This window comes from Saccostrea cucullata, unplaced genomic scaffold, assembly GCF_032062105.1.
Source record: "Saccostrea cucullata isolate Sc308-1 unplaced genomic scaffold, CSIRO_AGI_Scuc_v1 ctg7521, whole genome shotgun sequence".
Taxonomy (NCBI): domain Eukaryota; kingdom Metazoa; phylum Mollusca; class Bivalvia; order Ostreida; family Ostreidae; genus Saccostrea; species Saccostrea cuccullata.
In genome coordinates, this window is record NW_026937071.1 from 1 (window position 1) to 17,677 (window position 17,677).

The 17,677-nt window shown below is 33.3% G+C and overlaps 1 protein-coding gene across 1 annotated transcript; it reads right to left on the bottom strand.

Moving 5' to 3' along the window:
* Positions 1–673: 673 nt before the first annotated feature.
* On the bottom strand, positions 674–12,378 carry LOC134247178 (rhodopsin, G0-coupled-like). The gene is made up of 5 exons (XM_062729518.1): positions 12,294–12,378; positions 4,897–5,059; positions 2,419–2,546; positions 1,803–2,137; positions 674–1,105 (listed from the first exon to the last, which is right to left on the bottom strand). Exons 1-5 carry the CDS (start codon positions 12,376–12,378, stop codon positions 713–715), a joined length of 1,104 nt encoding a protein of 367 aa, XP_062585502.1. The 3' UTR covers positions 674–712.
* Between the last annotated feature and the right edge of the window lie 5,299 nt (positions 12,379–17,677).

Below are 17,677 nucleotides of genomic sequence, written 5' to 3' on the forward strand. Positions count from 1 at the left end.
TAATCAAAATGACTTTGTATATTCATCTCCTCCCTCCTTACAGAAGTATCTTCAAGGTAGGTGTAACCTTGGTTATAAAAAAGAATTGAGAGCAAAAAACGAACATCAATAAATTTCTAATAGTTTGAAAAATAACCACAAACAAAACCTACAGTTATACAAAAGGAAGGCATTCATACATCATAAAAAAAAAACTTTCCAATATTGATTAATCAGTCTTATGTGGTTAAGAGAAGGCGTTAAAAATATATGTGTTTAATAAAAATACTTAATACCTTGATATTCAAATTTGAAGCATATCAGAACATATAACCAAATTTTATTCACATATTATATGCAAGGGACTTTCTTACTTTTACTGGAAATGCTTCTCGCCTCTGATGTTTCGGAGGTCTGTGTTTGCTCTGCTCCTATTTTGTATTGTTTTATGGACTTTGATATTGAATACTGTTCGTTATCTCTATATCCTCCAATTTATTCTTTCATTCTATATTTAAGAAAATGGCATGCAATTCCCCAGTCGTAGCGCCGTAGCGCATAAATTTTAAACTTATAAGTTGCGAATTAAAAAAATCGAGAATAACAGTCGATTTTCAGTAACCATTCAGAAGGGGAAAATATTTTGAATTATGATAAATTTGGGGAATGTATATTTCCCCCAATTCTATTATATCCTTACTTGATTAATTTGAAACACATGTGCTGATTTACGTTATATACCAGTTTCTTCAACATCAGAAATTGTTAGTGTTACGCCTGTGCTGTGGTGTTGCTTTATAGTCTGTGGTACATTCCTCTCACCTGTGGAACACCTGGGTAACTCAGACGGTTCCACTCGATTGTTAAATTTAACCTTGTTCACGTACAATTTCCCAGAATCCTCTGCATTGTTTTTAGTGCACGAAGCGAAACCCCATTTGAATGATTTGAATGTATTGTGGCTTAGAAAGAACATAAATGGGTTGTAAGCACAAGATGATTTAGCGAAAAGTGTAGGTAGTAAAACGACAGGAGATGTGATGTTGATGCCAGCTGCGGCTACTGTGGATAAAATGGCGTATGGCGTCCATGTAAATACGAATGTCATTGTCATCATAAGGGAAATCTGATAGTAAGAAAAAAAATATATCAAAAGACAATTCAAATGTCTGATTGTGAAATCTGAATCAATAGATATATCAAATGCACGATTGTAAAGTCTAAATCAAGAGATTCGCCATATGTTCATAGTAAGAGTATTACTCTAAACATAATAAAACAATGTTCAGAAATCTCATTACATCAAAACAGAAAATTAACATAAAGCGAAATGTTAAATATAAGCTAATGCTGGCCTACACTATTTAAAAATTATGTTGAATAATAAGGATACTTTTCTACCAATCTGCATTATTGAAAGTACAAATGCACATAGACGATCCGTATAAGGTAGAATTTGATTGCTATATATCAATACCAGACACATGTTCTTTTTATTCAGTAACAGTCATATTTGGTCTTTTCTTTAATGAGCACCTTCTTACTTCCTTCAAGTGATCCTTGTTGCTTTGAAGCGAGAGCATTGAAAGTTAGTGCTTATTAAGAAGCCAGACATATACGATTTATCTGTTAGTGTGATTTAAAGTTTATATATACAGTGTATGTCGTGAAAAAAAAATCTGAAGTTACAAGTTTTAAAGAAAATTTCCAAATATCTCTCTGAAATAACAAAAAGGCTATCACTGCAAAAACATTATCGATTTATAAGTTTAAACATTCCTTGGAAGACTCGGCTTAAAACTAACACCCCCTAAATGACTTACCCTTGTTGCCCCGCGCTCCAAGTTGTACAGAAACTTCGACTTGTTCTCGATTTCGCTTGGTTGTGTGGTTAACGAGAGCCGCCGTGCATGATTGGCAATTTTACTGTAGGAGAAGATCATGACAGACAGCGGGAATATAAAGACAAACAGGAGACACAACCAGACATAGGACTTATCCCCCAGAGAATGCCCCGTCCAACGGATACTACAGGTTATACTGTACGGCTCTAGTTCATAAGTGTTCCAACCCAGGAGCGGGGAAATAGTCCAAAACAAACTGAAGGTCCAGATCGCCACCAACGTGACAAGGACCCGCCCACATTTAACTCGAGCTACTGAAATGTACAAATTAAGGTCTGTGAGCTGAAAGTTTAAATAAGTGGTTTTACTTGTATTTTTCCTGCATATGCACCATGTGGTATTAAAAAGAAAAGTAAAAGAAAATGTCCCGCAGAATCAACTGAAGTAAACTGAAGACTTTATGCATTCTAGAATGAAAACTCTTTAATTTTCTCTTCCTTCTTCTCCTTTTATCAATCATTAGCAGATATAATATGCCATGAAAATTATTAATTTCGAGTTTTAAACCATTTTAATTTCACTTTTTTAAACTTACTGTATCTGTTTTTGCAGACAATTTGACATCGGAAATAGCTAATAGCAGCGTAGGTCATGATGTTGTTACAAGCACCTGTATAACTGATGAAGGCGTACACTTGACAACCTACTACGTCAAGATTCCATCTGTAAATAGAATCACGTTGAAATGTAAGACTATTGCATTTTTATAGATCTATAAAACACTCAGAATTTCAGTCAAAAATATAGTTTTTACATGTTCTTGAAACATTTCAGAGAGAATGGTATATTTCCATTGAAAATTGACACTCTAGAACAAAGGCCCATGGGCCCCACCACTCAAAATTTACTGTCAATTCTTTTCTTGTCAATGTATATTCTAAATGTGGATATTACAATACAGTTCATGATTAAGATTTTGACAAAAAGGGCTGTGTCTCAAATCAAAAAGCTGTAATATTTGTGTTTTTGCAGAATAATTTATAGGTTGGTTTAAAAAAGAATTAATGATTATACACAGTGTGCATGAAGTAAAGCCACATAACATGGGAGTACTTGTTTATAGACTTTAATTATTTAGAAGATTTTTAAGAATGTTTCCAATATACATATTTGTTTCCCTTATAAACATATTAAAGACTTTTCAAAGTCTTTTGGGACTGGTTCAGAAGAAAACTGGAATCTACTTTTATAGGTTTGCTTGTATATCACCTTTAAAAAATATTGTTGTTTCTTGTTTTTGATACGGACATCTTAAGATAGTAAACCGTACATTGCTTTTGGCTGCTTCTATTAATTTGACAAATCTTGGCTCTTGCTGATCTGAAGAATTTGATTACTTTATTAGCTCCCCTGGGCTAAAGGGCACCTAGTGTTCATCTTTGACTGTCAATTCTTCATATTTCAACTTCTTATGAACCACTTTATTCAACCAAAGATACTACGAAGCATCATTATGTAGAAGGAATTTTAGTTTCTTTAAACGAATTAAGGGTCATACTTTCTTTCAAGAATGATAAATGCATATTTAAAGTTATTTCTTAAGAATAACTTTTTTCAGAAAAGATTGAATAAGTGAATGTTTTGTTACTCAATGTAGATTTTGTTTTAAATTTTGGTCAAATCATAATTATTTGGGATATAGATGTTCACAATAAATCAAGGTTTTATATAGGAATATGAAAAAAATAAAATATACTTTTATGGAAGTATTCTGAGGTAAAATAATATTAAGTTTGTTCAAATCATGTTCCCTGAAGCTAAGGTGGGGTTCCGTTGGTGATCAAAAGTTTTACAAAGGAATACACAAGGAAAAATACTTTAAAAAAAAAATCATTCCAAACAACAGCAAAGCCATGTTCAGTAAAATTGTTTAGAAGCAGCCTTTGGTAATATATACTGAAAGTTCAAATCATAAACCCTATGGTAAGGTGTGACCAAAATGAGCAATCAAAAATTTAAATAGAAAAACGTAGGTAAATTCTCCTAGAATAATTATATTTTTTGAATTTTTACAGTATGGGTAAACGTTTTAATCTTCTATACAAGAACAACAAAGTTGTGATAAGTCATACTGATATGGAAACACTCCCTCAAGTAGTGTAGATTTGTAGATTCAAAGTTGCATTGTTAATAATTAAAACTCAAAAGTCACAAAATATGACAAAGGTTTTATATTGGAATAGGTATAGGACACAAACCTGCTGATAAAGAATATCACTAGCCTTGGTAACTCAGCTGAGTGACGTGATACATCGGCCTTCTAACTGTTTTATAGTCCTTTCATATTAAGATCAAGATATTTGATTTAGATAATTGATCACTTTGGACAGCAGCTTTGGATTGATTGATCGATTAATTATTAATTGATTAACGTCCCTCATGAGAATTTTTTCACTTCTATGGAGACGCCACCACTTCCCGCTGGAGAGCTGCTCCTATACTCATCACTCAGGGCCATTGAGCAGGGATGGATCTTTTTCGTGCCAGCACCTACTGCGACACGGGACCTCGGTTTATACGGTCTCATCCGAAAGACCGGTCTCCACGTCCCACAGTGGGATTCGAACCCGCGACATAAGGATCACCTCCTTACTTCGCGACTATAGAGCAGACGCTCTAACACTGCGCAACGCGGATGACCAGCAGCTTTGGAAGGTGATTAAGTCTTTATTTAGAAAAAATATTGATTTAATGACTTTCAACCAAACATATGTCAAAAGTGAAAATTTATTTAAAGATTGACAGACAGATAGACAAATGGTAAACAGATGAACGGTGATCAAACTTTAACAAGAAAATGAAAAGCTCAAAAAAGCCTGCAAAAATGCTAGGAACTTTCCATTTCCTGGTATTACCATAGATAACCTCTTAACGACATATCAAGCAAATGGAAAGAGAATGAATTTAGAACTTCAAAAGTCTTGACAGGAGATATTCCTATACCTATGGGAAAACATGTCTTTTGTCTTGATTCCAAAGAAAATGAATATCCTTTTTATATTACAAAACTTACCTCTTGGTAAAGGCGGTGGTCGCTGACATTGGATGTGCAAAAAGGGACACTATTAGATCCGCCACCGCTAGGTTGACAATAAACCAGTTTACCGGTCTCTTGTACAAACTCTTCCGCCAGAATACAAAAAGAACGAGGCAGTTTCCAAAAATGGCTGTTGGGGCTGAAAATATCAAGCATGTAATTATTTGATCGTCTTCTTATTACATTGTTTTTACCTGTCACGGTAGCCTAGTGGTAGAGCGTTCGCTTCGTGATTGGGAGGCCCCGGTTCGACTCTCATTCGCGGCGCTGCGTCAAACCTAAGACGTAAACATAGGTAATGACTATTCCTTATGACTCTCACTGCTCAATGGCCCTGAGTGCCAAGTATAGGTCTACATTTGAAGCCCTTCACCAACATACGGTGACGTCTCCGTATGAGTGAAAATTCTCGATTGGGACGTTAAACAATATACAATCAATCAATATTTGTATATTTTTCTTTTTAATCAAGTTTAAGGCATAGGCGTGTTTGACAATAAAATATTTTTGCCTTTTGCAGTGTACACTAAACAAAAATTGAAAAGTAAAATAATTGACTTGTCCTTCGGGTTAAGGGCGTAAGTGTTGGGTGTGTTCCCGTTTTGCACACATTTGTAATTTAGGTATAGAACAATAGGTGTTAAGTGTGTTTTGATAGCAATTATAGTCTGATTTATGGTTTGGATTTACCTGGATTTACCTGTGAATACCTGATTTAGCTAAATGTATTCGTAAAGTGTTTAATACAATTTTATACACATTTTATTAAAATTCTATATATATTTATGGGAGTACAATATTAATATTTATTTATTTGATATTATTGATTAATTTAGTCCAATTTCTTTAAAAAAAAATTTTCAATCTTGATAAATGATTTCAAGATATAACAAATAGTAAAGAAAATAGAGAATAAAAATTAATTTGAAAATAATGCCCAAGCCAAGAAGATGTTAAGATCATCATATAATTTCACCTATTATTTATTCTATATTTTCACTATAAGTTTACCTTCCACATACTTACTAAGTATGGTATAGACTATAGCAATTAAGTAATTATTTCACCTGGTCAAACTCCCATTTTCACACATTTTTTAATTACTTGTAATTAAAATGTGTGCAAAACGGGAACAAACCAAGTGTTGTTCTTAAATAGCTAATTGATCATTTATTATTATGATAATTATTGATTATTATAAAAGCCACTAATTACCATTTTAATCCTATTATTTTGGATATTTCATTTGAAAAAGACGTTAATGGTAATCTAAAAAAAGCATAAAGATTGGTTTCATTTCAGGACTTTAAGAAATGTCAACATTGTAATTTAGCTAGAAACTTAAGCTTATTTCAATCGATAAACCAAAAATATATTTTCATCAAAATAAATCCGGATATTGATATAATAACGGAGAATATCTACTACTTAGCAACTATTCACTGGGAAGAAAACGTGAAGATAATGGACAAAGATTAGTCTCACAAAAATAAACAAACAGTACAAATCTATAAACAGGACATGGGACACGGATCTTCTGAAATTAGATGGAACAGGTGCCAAAGAGGAGTAAGCATCCCCATTTGTCCGATTACACCTACCGTGAATCAATTGTTTATCAATTTTGTGGGCGGAACGTTTCTAGTCTAATTTATTAACATCAAAAAACTAACTATTATAGAACATCCAGTAATAGATCATATTTGTTATTAACATCATTATTAATGACCATAGCATTTACGAAATGCAGACTTTCATGGGGATTGTTCGTTTAAAGTCATCATAAGTCCTATGACCTTGTCAGCAAATACAATTTATTATTGAGTCAAATGCTGACTGACTTTTTTCATACTAATTGGCAATTATTTAACACACTGAATTGATGACGGATTTTTCCGTTATTTCCTGATCATGACAAGGAGCACACAGCGGGTATGACCGGTCAGCAGCAGATGCTCACTCCTCCATGGCATCTGATTCCACCTCTGATGTTTTAGAGGTCCGTGTTTGCTCTGCTCCTATTTTGTATTGTTTTATAGACTTTGAGATTGAATACTGTTCGTTATCTCCATATCCTAATTGAAATCCCTGTAACATCAACCTATTTATCTGTAGCCTTACTGGGTTGAATAATAGATGGTACTCAGAGCAGGTTTTTGAATGTCGTAAAATTTTGATTATGTAAACAGAATTTGTAGGAAATAGCAGAATTATATGAAATTAAGGACGTTCGATCCTGATATTTTGAGCGTGTTTCGCGCAGGTCCTTTATTCATAAAATTAAGCATCATTTTTAGGTTCTAACAATAAAATTGAATTCTACAATGCAAATTAAAGTATATTCAATGAAAAAACCGCGATTAAATTCCATTCAAATAGAATTAAGCTAGGGACTATATTTGTGGCGGAAGGTTTTTTAGACGAAAATGGTCAGTTTTTTTCCATTTGAACTATAATAGTACTGTTAATTTTGGATGCCTATTTTTCCATGCTGGTTGCACACACAGCTGTTTTCTGCAGTGAAATATGTTATGCTAGTTCTGAAATATCTATTACATTATTTTTCATGAATTTTATCAACAAAGTGTGACAAATACAGTAAATATATTCTGAAAATCCGGGAAAAAATTGAGCCAAATTTAACGTAAAATTCACACTTTTTTAGTAATATCTGAAAATGTACATCATATATCCCTACTTTTGATGTTCTTTTCTAAATATTCAAGTTTACTTTGACCTATTTGCTTAAAATCAGAAAAAGTTTAAGACTTTAAAATAATTTTCTTGCTTATTATATTTTCAATGCCGGAAAAATAACATTTTATTAGTGCAGAAAGGTCAAATAATTGATTATGCGAAGCAATTTTAAACTTTTTCTTAGTCACAATTTTTAAGTGTCTTTTTTTAAACAGACTTAGAGTTCATTTAGTTTCATGCTTTAATTGGATAAAAATATTGGAGGGAAAACGTCGAAGATGTAATTTTTAATTAAGAGACAAATTTCAGTGCAGAAAGGTCATATTAAATGTACTGTAGCGCTAAAAGAAGCATATTGACCCCCATTTTTTGATTTGAATTTTAATTAAGCTATGTATGTAGAAACTAAAAATATACTTGGCAAAAAAAGTTTAAGACTTTAAATATCAGGATCGAACGTCGTTAAAAAGCATGTGTGTTTTTTTTAATTTATCTTAAAGAATGGTGTATAAAGCTATAAGGAAAGTCTTTCGTTTTTAATTAAACATCGAATTCATTCCATTTATTCTTAGTAAATAGTAAACACTGAGTTAATTGTAAACTTTGAGGGCATAATATCAGACCGTTTTGCATTTTTTAATGATTACTAATATAACTTTTTTTATACTGAAATTGTGTGTGTCTCGTCCTCTACTATAAGAAAACTATAGATATGGATTCTTTTTTGAAGACCAATTACTCTGGAACCGTGGCACTCAAAAGACTCAGGTTTTTTTTTTTACAAAAGCCTAACTTTTATATCGAACGCTGAGTATATGTTTCTGAAATATGGCATTACTTATATTTTACTGCTGAAATAATAGGGTCTGTATCTTATAAATGTAAATGCCGACAGTGTTTACTTCGTGATGACCGTATAATGTGAGGCTTATCTCAAATCATCTCTTACAGTAAGCCGCTTATTTTACAGCTAATAAACGCAGGTATTGTGAATTAAGTTGGTAATTAAAGTGACAAGAGACTTATCGGAACACCTAATAATATGTAGGTACCTTATAGGATTTCACAATGGAAGACGTCTACCTGTAACATAAATCAGCGCTGAAATGATGTGATTACAGTTCAGTAAGATATGAATGCAAGAGTAAAACCAAGCGAAAGGGTTTAGCTAAAAAAAAAGCAAAAAGTTTTATCAAGAATAATGACCAAGCAAAAACGTGCTCCCTATTGAAATTCACAAAAAAGATATTCCCGAAACTCTGGACAAGGTTTTGTCAATTATTAAGAATAAAATGTGATTTTAGCTTTGTCTTTGATGTAAGACGTGTAAAGGAGCTTAATGACTGATCCCCGAATTATTTCAACGTGCGTCGCGGGTTGAAAAAAATTATTCAAGTGTGCTTCAGTCAATGAAATAGAAAAAGATAACGAAGAGTGATTGATTTTAGGAAACCTACAAACTATATAAATATGTGAATAGGGCATCAAATTGAGATCAGCTGCCTATGAGTAGTTAACATCCCGCCACTGTCGTCTGGTCACACCCGCCGTGAACCCCATTTATTGATCAGTAAGACTGAATACTGTAAACCAACTTTTATTCGCGTGCGAGAAATTTTCGCCAAGTCTCTGTCTATTAACAAATGATTAAAAAAAAATTTGATCGCGAAATAAATCGTCGCGAACTAGTTGAACCTCGGTAAATCGCGAAATAAAGTCGTCGCGAATAAAAGTTGGTTTACAGTAATCCGTAGCCAAATTCCATATTTGATTACTTGAAAGGTGCGTTTGTTCCATTGATTGAGTTAATATATGGTGTATGAATTACATCCTTCTTCGTAATAGGATTATTAGATTTGTGGGTCGAATTTTCCCTCTGCCAGATGGCTATTATTTTATTTACATATATAGGACCCAATGAGTCAAAACCATGTCTTTCTTTTAAGACTTGGATGGCTGACCATATATGAGGTGATTGATTTTCATAAATATATATTACTGTACAAAACACTTCATGGTATGGCACCTACTTATTTCAGAGACTCCTTCGAATTTATTTCTTCTAATAATTATGCTCTACGATCTGAAACAAACTATTACCTTCACCTACCGAAATATCGAACAAATCAATTTAAAATTCTTTTCATTATTCCGGTGTTCATTTATGGAACAAATTACCTTTGCATATACGTTTTTCACCAACTGTACAAAAATTTCGTAAAAATGTAGAAAATTTTATCATAACATGCCGCAACTGAAAGAAATATAATTCCATATCCTAAAATCGTCTTTATATGTAATTGTATTTGTACGTCATGTTGTGTTATTTATTATGATATTGTACAATGTTTTTATAATTGTGTTATTAAGAATTTGTTTAGAGGGCTCCGAAGAAGACTAGTGCATTGCACTAATCGGGTTGTTACCCTCTTTAAATAAAGTATTATTATTATTATTATTATTAATATTATTATTAAGATATCTGTAGCATACAGAGAAAAACTTGGGTATATAGATAAGATATGACAATTAAACTGCAAGTAAAGACTGCACACAATATAAGTGCCGGAAAAACAAAGGTTGTATCTACCCTTTCGTTGTTTCGTGTATGTCAAGGTCACACCACTTTTATTTTTAGCTCAAACTTGTAAATAACATTCAACTGGAGCATACAAAGGTGAAACATATGTTCTAATAACTTTTTTAAAAGATTAAAATTTTGGTCTACTTACATTCATTCGCGGATACTTGAGACCATGGTAACTATGGAAACTTATTCAACTTTTCTGCGCACGCGTACAATAGGGAGGAAGAAGTACCAGGGTATTTTGCAATATTTTCGTTATGGTGCATACTGAAATTATATTTTTTATTTTTATTTTTCTCCATAAAATATAATTCGTAAGTTCTGAAACCTGTAATTTTCTGAAACCTTATACTTTTAGGAATTGAACAAAATTTACACTGGTCATGCAAAAATTCTACATTTGTCAATTTTCCTTTTGTGCGTCATGGTGTCTCTTTAATTGTTACACAGAAATAAATATGCAAAACCGTATTCATTTTATTTTCATTTCTGCGTTGATAAAATATATTCCTTTGAATATCCCTTTGATATAAAAGACATTTAAATGAAATCTGACTCATATATTTATTTTAAAATAAATGTGCATTATTTGATTTCTAGCTACAAAACTTAGAAATAGACCTGATGGCCTCAACTTTTCTATTGTCAACTTCACTCATTTATCACCTTGTTTCTAATTTGATTTGAAATATAAGAACGTGGTCTATGTAAATAATTTCTAAAGCAAGACAGGCTATTGACATCAAAGTTGATGTAACAAGGATCAACAGCCTGGTTTAAATTAAAAATCTTCCGAATTCTATGTCTGATACCATTACCATTTTAGTATATTAATTCTATTGTCAAGTCGAAACTGACAGACATCTTCATTAAATTGTCAGGCTTTTTGTCCACATTGAATTGTTTGAGGAATTTTTTTTAGTTTCTCTATCATGACAAGGAACATACTGGGGATGTGACAGCTTGATGGGGGGGGGGGGGATGCGTTCTCCTCGAGGGTATCAATCACACATCTAATGTTATATAGGGTGCGAGCTTGCTCTACAAAAAGTTTGTATTGTCTTTGTTATTGACCTTGGGTACTAATGTTTTTTCTCATGTTTTATCATTTTAAATTCCATCATATTATCACTACAAAAGATGTGAAAATATGTAGGAGAAGGACAGACATGTCAGTAACCTTTCTGTCTGTAGTTAATATTTTGTTCAGACCTTGTTAATGAAGGCAATGCTTATGTTGTCTCAGATATATGTGACATTTATACATAAAAAATTTAATTTTAGTTGACACACATCATTGGATTGGGTAAAAGATTTAATCCATTTCGTATTAATAAAGTTGCCTAAATTGTACGTCAAAATGAGTTACTTTAAAAACGTATTATTCAACTTAACGTTACTTTTAAAATATGCTCAATTTGAAGTCTTTTTCTGACACCCTGTGAGTTTTATGTTATATTCGCTCTTTTCATTAATTTATAGTATCAAAGCCAGAAACGTTTCAGTAGTTATTGAAGAGGTAACGTTGCATTGGCCTTTCATGTTTCTGTTCTTATTGTGACCATTTAACTAGTTAATTGCACACATTTGATTTTCCTAAAAATTCAAATTGAATTTGAATTAAAACTAATTTTGAAAAAAATTGAAAATATTTTTCCTCGATCATGATAAGGAGTACATGCCCGTTTGACTGGTCTGTACTGGGTGCTCACTTCTCCAAGACACCTAACCCCCCTCTGATGTTTTTGGGGGAGGGGTCTGTGTTTGCTCTGCTCATGATTTGTGTTGTTTGAATGAACTTTTGGTTTGAATACAGCTTTTATCTGCATAATTTATTAATTGACTCCACATATGAAATGGTGTTATAAATTTTATAGATTTTATTTCAAGGATGCTTGTAAGAAAAAAAAATTACTTGATAATTTCAAAAAAAAAAAAAATAATTATAAATATAAACCCGTTTTACATTTAGTATGAAATTTAAAAGTTTTTTCTCTCCTCAAAGAGTCAAAAGTAATATACTTATTATGCATGCAGCGTTGAAACTCATACTGCCCCAAGTTAAGTAAGAGAATGGTCAAGAACTTACCCAGAGTGATAAGATACACTCCTATTGAGACATAACTAGCGTCATTTAACTTCTCCCAGACCACCACTTCACTGCTGTTGTCCATCATTGCGACCTAGACTCTAGTGCCTTTCTCACATTTCTGGATTTGACGTTCAATCCAAACTGGCCATTTCTTATTGACATTCTATCGCTGTGATCGTATCGGTTTGCCATTAACTGCACATCAGAATTACTCTTATATATATCTATTGTCGTCATGGAGATGGATATTATCTCCTCTTTGTCATAAAAACTAGTCTTTGTAATTTTCACGTTGTACATGACTTTAGGTTGTTAACGTTATTTCAAGATGTGTATTTATTTTTCTTCTTTATTTAACATTTTAAATACATTAATTATGTTCCCCAAACGAAGTTGGGGAACATATTGTTTTTACTCTGTTTCTTATTATTATTATTATGTTCCCCAAACGAAGTTGGGGAACATATTGTTTTTACTCTGTTTCTTATTATTATTATTATGTTCCCCAAACGGAGTTTGGGAACATATTGTTTTTACTCGGTTTCTTATTATTATTATTTTTTTTCTTATTTGTTCTCCGGTACTTTTTTGTCCGCGAGTGTTCTCAGAAACTGTTCACCAAACTAAGTTAAAACCTTTTTAGGGTTAATGGGTGTGTAGTGTAGGTGTGCGGAACGAAGGTCATTTTGCTCGCATACGCCTGCACGTGCGGGCGCGTGAAACGAGTGAAAAGACTGATATATTTAATATAGTCATAACTTTTACATTTTTTGATGAAATGCTTTGAAACTCATTATATAAGGATATATTAATGGTGTTAATAATATGACACTGTCAAATTAGCACGAACTCACGCGCATGCACGTGCGCTTTGCTCTGATTGGCTGAAATAAAAACCTCAATATCTTTTCTGTTTTTTGACAAAATGCTATTAAATTTAAAACATAGGCATACTTTAGGATGTCCTACAAAATGATACATAACAATTGTCATGAAAACATGCGCATGCGCGTGCACTGCAATCTGATTGGCTTAAACTTTAAATGGCTGTAACTCCCTTGTTTTTCAACCAAACAAGATGGGGTTTAGAACATAGACAGTCATAATGGATTGCTACAAGAAGGTATGGTCGTCATGCACATGCATGCACGTGCGTGCAGGTGCGCTTTGATCTGATTAGCTGACACAAAAATATCAATATCTTTTTCGTTTTTTGACGAAATGCTATGAAATCTTGGACATAGGCATGCATTAAGATATCCTACAATATATTATGTAACAATTTTCATAAATGCATGCACATGCACGTGCGCTGCAATCTGATTGGCTTAAACTTTAAATGGCTGTAACTCCCTTGTTTTTCAACCAAACAGGATGGGATTTGGACCTTACACAGACATAATAGACTCCTACAAGAGGGTATGGTCATCATGCACGTGCATGCACGTGCGTGCACGTGATATTGGTAAAATTAAAAATACACTTGAATGAGTGTATTTTTGAATGCTTTTGGATTAAATGCTTCAATATTTAGTATATCAAGATTTCTAAATTATATAGACAAGATGATATTATCATTATGCATATGCATTCACATGCGCACGCGTGCTATGCTAAAATTTGAATATACTTGGTATACTTCTGGGAAAACGTTGATAAAGTCTTAAATGCATAGAGTTTGCCTTTTTTAATAAAGCTTACAGGGAATATGGCACAAAAATGGATTTGGGGAGCGTTTGGGGAACATCTGTAACGGTCCCCGTTACAATTAGCACTAGTTATGTTCCCCAAACGGAGTTTGGGAACATATTGTTTTTACTCTGTTTCTTATTATTATTATTATTATTTTTTTTCTTATTTGTTCTCCGGTACTTTTTTGTCCGCGAGTGTTCTCAGAAACTGTTCACCCAACTGAGCTAAAACCTTTTTAGGGTTAATAGGTGTGTAGTGTAGGTGTGCGGAACGAAGGTCATTTTGCGCGCATACGCCTGCACGTGCGTGCGCGTGTAATGAGTGAATTGACCGATTTACTTAATGTAGCTATAACTTTTACATTTTTTGATGAAATGCTTTGAAACTCAGTACATGAGGATATATTAATAGTGTTAATAAAATTACACTGTCAAATTAGCACGAACTCACGCGCATGCACGTGCGCTTTGCTCTGATTGGCTGAAACAAAAATCTCAATATCTCTTTTGTTTTTCGACAAAATGCTTTGAAATTTTAAACATTGTCATGAATTGGGATATCCTACAATATAATATGGATAAAATTTCAAGAAATCACGCGCATGCACGTGCCCTGCAATCTGATTGGCTGAAACTTTGAATGGGTATATCTCCTTTGTTTTTTGACGAAATGTTTTGAAATTTAAAACATAGTGACGCATTAGGATATCCTGCAATATGATATACAAAAAATTTCAAGAAATCACGCGCATGCACGTGTGCTGCAATCTGATTGGCTGAAACTCTAAATGGCTACATATCCTATGTTTTTTGACAAAATGCTTTGAAATTTAAAACATAGTCATGCATTAGGATATTCTACAATATGATATAGAGAAAGATTCTTGAAATCACGTGGATGCACGTGTGCTGCAATCTGATTGGCCGAAACTTGAAATGGCTATAATTCCCTTGGTTTTCAACCAAACAGGATGGAATTTAGAACAAAGATAGATATAAAGGCCTCCTACAAGTATTCAGTTGCTTTGATAATTTTTTTAAAAGAAGCAATACATGTTTGCAAAGAGGGTATCGTTATCATGCACGTGCACGCACGTGCGTGCATTTGGAACGAGTGAAATTAAAAATACACTTAAATGAGTGATTTTTTATATACTTTTGGACTAAATGCTTTAATATAAAGTTTATTTAAATATATAGAAAGTGTAGACAAGATTATATGATCATTACGCACGTGCATTCACATGGGCACGCGTGCAATGTTAAAATTTGAATATAATTGGTATCCTTTTGGGAAAACGTTGTTAAAGTCAAAAATGCACAAATGTTGTTTTATTTAATGAAGCTTACAGGGAATATGGCATCAAAAGGGATTTGGGGAGCGTTTGGGGAACATCTGTAACGGTTCCCGTTACAATTAGCACTAGTTATTATTATTCTTTTTTCTTCTTATTTCTTCTCCGGTACTTTTTTGTCCGGAAGTGTTCTCAGAAACTGTTCACCAAACTAAGTTAAAACCTTTTTAGGGTTAGTAGGCATAATGTGTAGATGTGCCGAACGAAGGTCATTTTGCCCGCATTCGCATGCACGTGCGGGCGCGTGCAATGATTAAAATGACTGATATATTTAATATGGTTGTAACTTTTATATTTTTTGATAAAATGTTTTGAAACTCATTATATAAAGATATATAAGTTGTGTAGATAAGATGACATGGTCAAATTTGCATGAACTCACGCGCATGCATGTGCGCTTTGCTCTGATTGGCTGAAACAGAAATCTTAATATCTTTTTTGTTTTATGATGAAATGCTTTGAAATTTATAACATAGACATGCATTAGGATGTACTACAATATGATATATAAAATTTTTCATCAAATCACGCGCATGCACGTGCGCTGCAATCTGATTGGCTGAAACTTTGAATGAGTATAACTCCCTTGGTTTTCAACCAAACAGCATGGGATTTAGAAGATAGATAGACATAAAGGACTCCTACAGGATGGTATTGTCCCCATTCACTTGCATGCACGTGCCTGCACGTGCGCTTTGCTCTGATTGGCTGAAACAAAAATCTCAGTATCTTTTCTGTTTTTTTACAAAATGCTTTGAAATATAAAACATAGGCATACTTTAAGATGTCCTACAATATGATATATAATAATTGTCATGAAAATACGCGCATGCACGTGCGCTGCAATCTGATTGGCTTAAATTTAAATGGCTATAACTCCCTTGTTTTTCAACCAAACAGGATGGGATTAAGAACACAGGCATAATGGACACCTACAAGAAGGTATGGTCATCATGCACGTGCGTGCACGTGCAAATGAGTAAAATAGTGTAGACAAGATGATATCGTCATAACGCTCATGCAATCACATGCGCACGCCTGCATTGCTTAAATTAAACTTACAGGGAATAAAGGCACGAGAAGGGAGTTGGGGAGCGTTTGGGGAACATCTGTAACGGTTCCCGTTACAATTAGCACTAGTTATGTTCCCCAAACGACGTTGGGGAACATATTGTTTTTACTCTGTTTCTTATTATGTTCCCCAAACGAAGTTGGGGAACATATTGTTTTTACTCTGTTTCTTATTATTATTATTATTATTATTATTATTATGTCGCCCCGAACGAAGTCGGGGACGACATATTGATATTGTACGCATGTTTTTTTTATCCAGGCTGTTTCTCGGAGATGGCTGGGACAATCTTCCTGAAACTTTCCTCAAAGGACGATCACTGGTTGTAGTTGTGCAGTGAGGTTGTTCAGTTCCAATATGTCTACCGTTGCCATGGAAACCTGTAAAAAGCGACAAATTTTGTCCGAGAGTGTACTCTCTGGTCCCTTAAACGTTCGTCATGAAACTTTTCTTATTTTAATGATTAGTATCTGTAGTTATGCAACTCGCATTTAAAATTTTCAAATAATCGATTATTGCCACGGAAACCAGGTGAAAGTTAAAATTCTTTAATTTCGATTTTCTCAATAACTACGCAGGCAATCGTTTTGAAACTTTCAGTGTTTATTCCTTGCAATGTGTCAAAGTGATTTCTACTTTTAAATAAATTGTAATGAGTCGCTCACAGTTGCCATAGAAACGAAACAGAAAAAAAGATTCAGATGTACACATGTGTTCTCCAAGGTCTAGGTCAAAGGGTCAAAGTTCTTGGTGTCCAATAAAAGTTCTTTTCACAAGGATTACATATTTGAAATACGAAAGCCCTAACCCTTACCGTTCAAACGTTAGGTACTATGTTCAAGACGACCCCCCCCCCCCCCCCCTTTTGAAGCGCACTGCCAGGTAGAATACACAGATATAACATATACAATTTACAGGTAACGTTTTAAAAGTTTCATTCATAAAATTCAGTTCTCCTGAAGTGATTTGATAGTTTGCCAACAGTCATTCTTCTTCTGTCTTGTCTCTAGATTTTATAATTTTGTTTTTTCTATATAAAAAATAACGATTGTCAACTTCATTTATTAGCATTTCGCGTTGTTTGGTATATCTATTACTCGTATATTATTAATTTCATTAAATAGTGCAAGAATAAATTAGAAAATTGGTACGTTATTTCCATAGTTTTTATTCATTCATAAATCTTTGGATCCGCTCCTATACAGGTGCGCTAAGCCTTGATCACTACTGTAAACAAAACATTCATCTCGCCGAAAATGTTCA